The sequence below is a fragment of the Neltuma alba genome, unplaced genomic scaffold (genome assembly GCF_004799145.2).
Source record: "Neltuma alba isolate B1F8T4 unplaced genomic scaffold, ASM479914v2 tig00010322_pilon, whole genome shotgun sequence".
Lineage (NCBI taxonomy): Eukaryota > Viridiplantae > Streptophyta > Magnoliopsida > Fabales > Fabaceae > Neltuma > Neltuma alba.
In genome coordinates this window covers 611,224-620,559 of record NW_021635234.1, presented here as the reverse complement: position 1 = coordinate 620,559, position 9,336 = coordinate 611,224, and the positions used below count along the sequence as shown (strand labels likewise).

The 9,336-nt window shown below is 29.7% G+C and overlaps 1 protein-coding gene across 1 annotated transcript; it reads left to right on the top strand.

Annotated features, from left to right (window-relative positions):
- The first annotated feature begins 2,258 nt into the window (after window positions 1-2,258).
- On the top strand, window positions 2,259-6,449 carry LOC114755689 (peroxygenase-like). Its single transcript, XM_028944554.1, has 6 exons — window positions 2,259-2,370; window positions 2,524-2,673; window positions 3,010-3,095; window positions 3,487-3,581; window positions 5,584-5,709; window positions 6,296-6,449. The coding sequence occupies exons 1-6, from the start codon at window positions 2,259-2,261 to the stop codon at window positions 6,447-6,449; spliced, it is 723 nt and encodes a 240-aa protein (XP_028800387.1).
- The last annotated feature ends 2,887 nt before the right edge of the window (window positions 6,450-9,336 follow it).

Below are 9,336 nucleotides of genomic sequence, written 5' to 3'. Positions count from 1 at the left end.
AGATTATTGAATTTAATTTCAAACCTGAAATATTCTTAATTGTAATAAAAAAAATTCCTATAACAAAGTAATAAAATCAACGTGTTCTGGTGATCAAACTTCACATGTCGACTTGCAACCAACTCTTGCTTTGTAACCAACCATCAAATAATAGTGAGATAGATCATGTTTTAAATTTTAAATTTTGTGAGGACAATTTTTTCTATGAATAATTTGCCAAAAAAAACAAAGAAAAGAAAAACACATAAATAGGAGAACATGTGTAGGAACATAACTGCATGAATAGGGAAACATGGGTAGAAACGTAAATACATGAATAGGGGAACATGGGTAGAAACATGACTTTTACAAAAATTTAAAAATGAGGACCATTTATCTACCCAGTAGTGATGCCATGTGTCGTACTGCTAGCAACTCCTACCTTATACTCTACTTTTATATATTAATAGATTCTAGACCGCTGTGATCAAAATTGGACGATCAGATTTAATATAATTTTGTTTGTATATTTTTAATAGTTTAATATTTGTTTGATAAAAACATTTAAATATTTTAATGTGTATAGAATTTTAAAAAAATTGTCTTTTTTAACGTAAAGCAAAGATTATCTTTTAACTACTGGTTATTAAAAAAATAATTTTTTTACTTAAAAATCATCTGTTGAAAATTTTAAATCTCAATCGTATATTTAGACGGTACAGATTTCATCATAAGAATCCAGGTGATGAGCACGAAAATTAATTTCCTTTATTTTTAAATAAACAAATATATTATACATGTTTTCCTATACTTTTTATTTTTATTTATACCCACTTATAATGGGGTTGAGCATATTTATTAAAGGATTAAAGTGCAAATTTGTTCTGAAAGCTTTTAGTTATGAGTACAGGGCACATGAAAGTTTTTTTTGGGTGTAAATTCACCCTGAAAATTCAAAATCATAGCAATATTGTCCCTAACCATTAAAAAACTAATATTGACTGCTATAAAATAATGATGTTGACCGTTGAGATTCTTAAAGTTATAGAGAGTAACAATGCTATGATTTTAAGCCATCAAAGCAAACTTGCACTCAAGAAAGTTTTCGGCTACCCAGCGCACTCATGAGTAAAAATTTCCAAGATAAATTTGTAATTTGCCTTTTATGCAGTGTTTGTTTGGGGGTTTTATGAGGGGAGGTGAGGGGGAGGAGAGGTAGGAGGTGGATGAACCCTGTTTGATTCGATAAATTAGAGAGGAGGAGAGGAAAAACATTTTTGTCTTTTTCTGCTCCCCTCCACTCTTCCTCATTCTCTCCAAAAGTGGAGTTTTTTGGAGATGAGAGAAATTATTTGTCCTAACTTGACAATATTGCCCACACTATTATTTCGATATTCCAAGTTTACCTTGACAACTTCAGCCTCCTACCCGTCATTTTGCCTCTGATAAGCATGATGAAATAATAGTAATAGTAACAACAACAACAATATTTATTATTATTATATATATGTTATAATACAACTATAAGGTATAGTTATACATACAAGTATAACTATAATTTATATATTTTTTTGCCAGCAACTATAATTTATATATATTAAGTCTTAATTAAATTTCATTTATCATTATACTTTATTAAGCATTTTACAAGATTTAAAAAAATAACTTAAGATAACATAAGGATAAAATTGTCCACATAAAAATTTTTCTCCTCCCTTCCCTATCTAAACCAAACAAGGTAACATTAAAATCCCTTTCCTCTCCTCCCTTCTATTAAAATCCCTCTCCTCCCTTTTTCTCCTTTCCCCTCCACTAAAATCCCTCCCTTCCTTTTCCCTTCATTCAACCAAACACACCCTTAGGAAAATGGATAGGTTGACCTTTTTCCAACATATATACTAACATACTGTGGAAATAATAACACATCAAATCGGTGGTTTACATATTTATATGCCTTACATGCATTGCTCTTGACACATCAAGCACATCCAGCAAGTTTTGTGCATGCCCGCCACGTACCCAACCGCATCATTGGTGGCTCCTCCTAGTGTCTCCATCTATATCCTCTCGCAGTCTCACTCAGAACGACCACCGAATGAAGTTTTTCTTTATTTTTTTTTTTTTAATTTCCTTATTATGTTATCATTATCTCTATATATGTGCAAAAGTAGGAATAGTTGCTCTGCTCCACAGAAGTTCAGCCCGTTGGAACTGAAGGAGAAGAAGAATAAGAAAGAAGGAGAAAGGGAAGCAAAAGTGAGAGAAAAGACCAAAATACCATGGCTAGAGAAGTATCGTTGGGGGAGTCAATGACAAGTGTGGCTAAGAATGCACCTGTTACTGCTCAACGAAGGGTTAGGGATGACTTGGAGGACTTCATGTCAAAGCCTTGTAAGTTTCATCATCTGATCTCTTCCCTTCTCCTAACACAATTATTTTGGAGTAATATTGTTGTTTTTATTATTATGATTTTCTTGTCGCCAAATTATTATTATTATAATTATTATTAGTAGTAGTAGTAGTACTGCCACCATGTGGTTTCAGACATGGCAAGAGCATTGGTAGCTCCTGATATAAGTCATCCACGGGGAACACATGGCCACAGACACAGCAACATGACAGTTCTGCAACAACATTGTGCTTTTTTCGATCAAGATGACGATGGCATCATTTACCCTTGGGAAACTTACATGGGTGAGTACGATCTTTTTTTTTTTTTTTTTGAGGCAGAGAGAGATTTTTCTGAAGTTTATGTTAGTCAAGTAAATAGAGAGAAGCAGAAAAATAAGTTGTTTACCCATCTAAGTCCTAACAAATCTGGCCACCTATTTCTCTCTTCTCTTTGTGAATAAACTTGATTGGTTTCGATGAGGCGGGAGTCGGTAAATTTTTCTTATTTCTTGAGTAATATATATATGTTATGATGTTCATATATACACACACACGTATCAATTTCTTTTTTAGCAAAAATTTGTATGTCAAGGTTAAATTTGATATAAATAAGAGATTTATAGAGACATGATTATGTAGGGATGCGAGCACTTGGGTTTAACATCGTTGCCTCTGTGATTATGGCAATTGGTATCGCTTTGGCAATGAGCTATCCAACTCAACGTGTGAGTCTTTTTTATTTGGTTATGTATGAATATTTTAATTTTCTTCTATGAAAAAGGGTTTGAACTTTTGATACGACTTACGTAAATGTTTTTCGCTTATATATATCCTACCTCCGTTATCACCTTTTTTTTCCTTATAATTTACATTCATAATTAAAAAAAAATTCTGAAGTAGAAGGTATCTAATTGCAAAAAGAGAAGGGGAAAAATATTGTTTGTTTTTTTCCTTTTATTTGTGAGAAAATTTGAAGTTTTCAAAAGAAATATATATAGCTGAAGAAGAATGAATTTCAATTTTCACAGTCAAAAGGCTATTATACTTTTATTAGTTTGTTTTGTTGATTAGGGATATGTTATTAAAAAAAAAAGGTATGATTTCAATATGATGCAGAGTTGGTTTCCGTCTCCGTTGTTTCCTATTTACATTCACAACATACACAGAATCAAGCATGGCAGTGACTCCGGAACTTATGATACCGAAGGCCGGTAAGTTAATATGGTTGACGAATTAGTCATTCTCATTTAAATAATTCTTTTATAGTTGAGATTAATTATTAATTTGGATGGTTTAATCATAAGTTTTTTTTGTTTTATTTTCTATTTCTGTTTTCATTGAAAAAGAATGCAAAATAAACATGGATTGTTAGACTGTGGAATAATTAAAAAATTTGAAAAATTTGAAAATAGAATTTAGACTGTTTGATGAATTACTAATAATTAAGTTGATTCCCTCAACTGGACAATTAAAAAGATCATTGGTGCACAAAGACCATTAAAAAAATTAGGGCTGCACGACTAGACTGGGTTAGATATCTATCAGCCTACACTCTGGCATGAAAAATGATTAGGCTGACAATTTTGGTATGAGAACCGGTCCAATTTGGTTAGGCTGGGAACAAGACTGGGTTAGACCTAATTCACCAAGTTACTGGACCGGTTCAAGTTGCTTTGTCATTCATTTTTTTAATAAAAAATTGGTATGCACACACACACACACACGAAATAAAGCAACCTAAATCTGAAAATAAAAGAACAACTATTAAAAATAATTAAATGAGGAAGAAGGATTACGTAAAAAAATATAAAATTAAAGAAAATAAATATAGGTACTATATTAGGCCTAAATGGTCAATCCAGAACCTGGTTTGACACAATGTTCCTAGCCCAAGACTACTTTTTTTGGGCTGCATAAGACTGGTGGGTTTATTTGGACTAGATCGGGTTTACTTAGACTAGATTTTTTTAAAACAGCATTAAAAAAAGTAAAATACTTTAACTACTTCTCTATTTTATCTAAATTACAAAAAATTTCCTTCTATTTTAAAAATGTATATAAATAATATAAACCTGCCTCGAAATTAGAATGCATATGATACAAACCTCCTATATATAGTATTCCTATATATAGTATATATATTTGGGATTTCATTTCTATCTATCCAATCATTAGGTGATCATCCGTTATATTTGAGATTTTATTTCCATCTATCCAACCTACATATTAGGTGATCATCCGATAGTTAAGTTTGACTTTTAAACTTTCTTAATATAAAAGTTATTTATTTGTGAAAAAAAAGGGTTTAATACATGTATTTTCAAATTTTTAATATGCAATAAAATTTATTAATTTTGATTATATTATAAAATTTTATAATTTTAATTTTAAATTTTGACTACAGAAATCATTTAAATTTATAATTTAAAAGTTTTAAATAAAAATATTGTTAGAAAAATTTATAACATATTTATTCTATTATATATTTATTTAAAGAATTAATCAAATTTTCATTTTATGGCTACATTAACTTAATTAATTAATTTTTCATCCTAATATGATAAAAACACTAGACAAACAACTATTTGTAAGAATAAAAATAAATTAAGGAAAAGGGAAAAAAATTTAAATTTTTCAAAATGTTTTAGGCAAAATTTAAGGATTTAGTAATATAAAGAGTAAATTAGCAAATAAAAACCATTTTAATATAGATTTTAATTAAAAAAGGTATCTTTTTATAAGATTTCTAACGGAGTTAACAGAGTTAAATCTATATTTTCAAAATAAAGAGAGTCAGTATAATTAGGGTAAAATACAAATTAGGGTAAAATACAAATACAACAGTCTAAAAAAAGTACTTAATTGAGAGGGGAAAAAAATTTCACCTGAAATTTATTTTTATGATGCAGATATTTTGATTTTCATCTTTTATTATGTTAAAAAAAGAACTTATTCCCATTTGTTTATTTTAAAACAAAAGAATTAAACACAAAAATTTTGGAAATCAAATGTGAATGCTTTAGATTTAATTTCCTCGAATATAAAAGAGGGCAAAAATATAAATACTTTAAATTTAATTGTCCACGTAGTATATGCATGATTTTTTTTTTTTTTGCCATCAGTATATGCATGAATTTAATACATGGATATATTTTTCTACATATGATATAGTATACATTAAAAAATTGACATAAATTGAAAATTTTTGTGCAGATATGTTCCAATGAATCTGGAGAACATATTCAGCAAATATGCTAAAACAAAACTGGACCACCTAACGCTTGGCGAGATCTGGGAAATGACTGAGGGAAACCGCAATGCTTTCGACCCTTATGGCTGGTTAATTTTTTATTTATTATTTTAATCTTCACTATTCCTTTTTAATAATTATTTTAGAAAAAAACTTACATCCTTTTGACCTATTTCCTTATATGAACTATAAAACAAATTTACTAATACTAAGAAGTAGATAAAATTAGTTGATGTCTTGAAAATTTGAGTTTTTCTTAAAATTCTCTCATTCATTAAATGTTATATCTATACAATTCTAAATGCTTTTTGCAAACCAAATTCTTTTAAATCCATTTTTTTTTAGAATTGCAAACAAATTTTCTGAAAAAGAAGACTGCATATGTTGATTCAAACATGCATAAATTCAAAAGTCACAATTACAAATAAGGCATTTATTAAAATATAATTTCAGTTAAACTAATATTTCCATTATTTGCAATTGTCTGAATTAATCTACATATATATTTTTGGAACTTATTCTCTTGAAAAAAATCTTCAGGGCATTAACTATCATTAATTCAATTTTTTGGGACTTTTTGGGAAATAAAATGCAGAGAATTAATGAAAATATCGAAAATTGAATGAATAATAAAATAGAATTACATGAAATTGGCGCATATTTTTTTATTTGCAGGACAGCAGGTAAATTGGAGTGGGGAATTCTATACATTCTGGCAAGAGATGGAGAAGGTTTCCTCTCCAAAGAAGCTGTGAGACGCTGCTACGATGGTAGTTTGTTTGAATATTGTGCAAAAGTTCAAGCAGGGGTTCACGCCAAAACGACTTGAACAACCCAACCACAACAACTCAAAACGACAATGTAATTATTGTCTTTTTATGGTCAAATATGTAATATATATGCAATTAGCGAGTTAAATGATAATGTCCCATTTAGGAATACCAATTCAGACTTTATAGACATTAGATCCATCTCATCTCTGAGTAATTTAATGTTGGATTGGAGTTTGAGGAGCGAGTCATAACGAAGAGATGAAAAATTGATTATCTTTATTGAGTTTGGGACTTTGGGGTAATGTTATTTTGACCCATCTTATGCAGTGTAATGTTAAAAATTGTTAATAATAGTAAGATACATACTTAAAAGTTATTTCCTGTTCATCATGCATGTGCATTTGAGTCGTCTTATTGAAATGAAGTTTGTGTTTTTTCCCCTTTATGTTAGGTTTTTTAAGATTTAATTCGTCAAACCCTTTCGTTCCTGATAATGAAAATCATTTAATAAGGGTTAATGGTGTCGAGAAATCTACTAATCAATGATGAGGTGGCGGACATATTAAGCACACTTTTACAAGTGTCTCTAACGTAACTAAGCACAAAGCCAAATAATAATTTATCAACAATTAATTCATTATTGCAAAAGAACAACGAAAATCGCACACTTGAACCATGTTTATAATTACACTACCAACAAAACAGCATTTTGCACTAATTATTTTGGTGTGTAGCCATGGAATCGCTACTAACATTAGTAGCAGAGGTTTTGACAATAAATTCACTGTGGCAAGGTTTTGTAGTTATACACTTGGTCAAACCCACCATAAAGTTAGTAGCAAGCTTCAAAAAAGAGGAAGTAGACATTGAATTGATTGAAACAGTGCGTTAAGGGTTAATGGGTCAATTTGGGGTCTAGAATAATAAAATTTAATTGATAATGACAAAGTGTGTTGATAAGTTGTATATTGTCACGTGGAGTCCTTTCTTTTGCATACTGATTAGAGATTTGACTATTTTAACTGATATTTTGATTACTGGATGAAGGATAAGTGCTACTGGTAAGTTGGAGGCCTTAGGACTATGTATGTGACTATTGTGAATGTACTTTGAATATTTATGATTCAACAAGTACTATTCAATAATCCATTTGTGCTGTGGGCTTGGCTTGGTTGATTCCCGGCGCTTGATGCTCATAGGCCCATTTTGAGATGTTTGTTATTGATGATCATGTTAATCAGGGGCCTAGTTCCTATAAACATGTTGGCAGGATTGATCTTTTTCTAACACGGTTTTGCATCTCCTAATTTGTGAAAATTCTTTTATCCATGTTAGCTTTTGGAGATGGAGTTTATTCATTTTTCTACCAGGAATGTGTGTAAATGGTGACTAAAGTTTTAATTATTCACGATAGATCTTTCTAAGTCAGTGTTTGTTTCTTTTCTATCATGGATATCTTTTTAGAATAAGTTGAATTTTTTGACTATGGTTTCTTTATTTAATCTTTTGACGTTTGTATCATAATAGCAACTAAAATGGATTTAAATTGAGTAATTCTTTAGTTTTAGATGGTGAACTTTACAATTGGGTATCTGTCACATCCTGTTAATTTTAACCCTAAAAATGAGGAGTATAAAATAGATTATAGGTTAAGCAAAGTAGTCAACAAATAGATGGTACAACTTTTGAATTGAAACCAGACTAAGGGCCCAACTGTTATTTTCAAAATATCCAATCAATATTAATAGAGTGGGTAAGAAAATTTCCAAAAAATTATGAAAAATAGAATAGAGGGTATGGAACAGTATTTGAGGCCTAAAAGATGAAAATAGTGTGAAAATAATTTATTTTACAATTTTTTATATTTTCTTGGAATTTTGGTTGATTAAGGGAGAATTGGCCAAATTGAATTATTTAAAATACATAGGGACCTCAATAATTTATGAAAAAAATTATAAAAATTATTTGAGAGGTTATTATAAATTTTAGAATTGTTTCCAGCCTCTAGAGATATAGAGGTTAGCTTTAAATTATTTAAAGTCAGAGTTATATTGGTAAAAGGCTAATTTTGGGAAAAATTTAGTTAGAGGAGCTATAGGGAAAAATAAAATTTGAAAAAAATTAGAGAAACTTCTCCTTATCAAAAGAAATATATTGGCTCAAGGAAATAAATTTTTGGAGACAGTGGATTTGACAAGATACAAAAAAAAAAATTAACTGCTATTGTGAAATTATACAGTGTAATAATCATAAGCTTGGTGTTAGAATTAAGGTTTTGATGATGGCAAAGTAAGTTTGTCTACATTATTTGATAACCTGTTTGATAATTATATCTTTCGATAAGCTTATGGATAATTGCGGTGTTCGATCACGTATTGGATAAATGGCTAAAACTTGTTTAATATAGTTATTGTTAAGTACTTATCGATCACGTGATCGATAAACAAGGTTTTTGATAAGCCATCAGATAAATGGTAACTAACTCTGCATGCTGTTAGGCATTTGTCGATGACCTTATCGATAAATGAAGTCTTCGATCAGCTTTCATATAAATGGTAAGCCTCAATGAACTATGTCTTGCTAGACCACTTTATGAATTATGGATGCTCTTATCAATCTTCATATTCTTCGATAACCTGCTCTGAAACTAAGTAAGTATGCTTTACTAAACTTCTTTGATGTTCAATCAGCTATTCGATGAGTTCCTATTTGTCTCTCCAAACTTTCAGTTCTGTTTAGAGGTTAATTGATAACCTTATCGATAACCATAGTTATCAATCACTTAATCGATAAATACACTTATCGATCAACTTATTGATCAAGTCACGTTTTCCTATCATGCGTTGTCTTACCTTTCTTAAAGAGTTTTTCTAGCAGTTTTTTGATAAACCAATTTATCAATAATCTTTTAGATAAAACTATGTAAAATGTTTTTTTAAGGTT

Excerpts from the sequence above, each read along its gene's own strand:
- LOC114755689 (XM_028944554.1), top strand. The coding sequence starts at position 2,259 with ATGGCTAGAGAAGTATCGTTGGGGGAGTCAATGACAAGTGTGGCTAAG. Across the intron at positions 2,371-2,523 it reads GGACTTCATGTCAAAGCCTT|ACATGGCAAGAGCATTGGTA; the intron begins GTAAGTTTCATC and ends ATGTGGTTTCAG. Across the intron at positions 2,674-3,009 it reads CCCTTGGGAAACTTACATGG|GGATGCGAGCACTTGGGTTT; the intron begins GTGAGTACGATC and ends ATGATTATGTAG.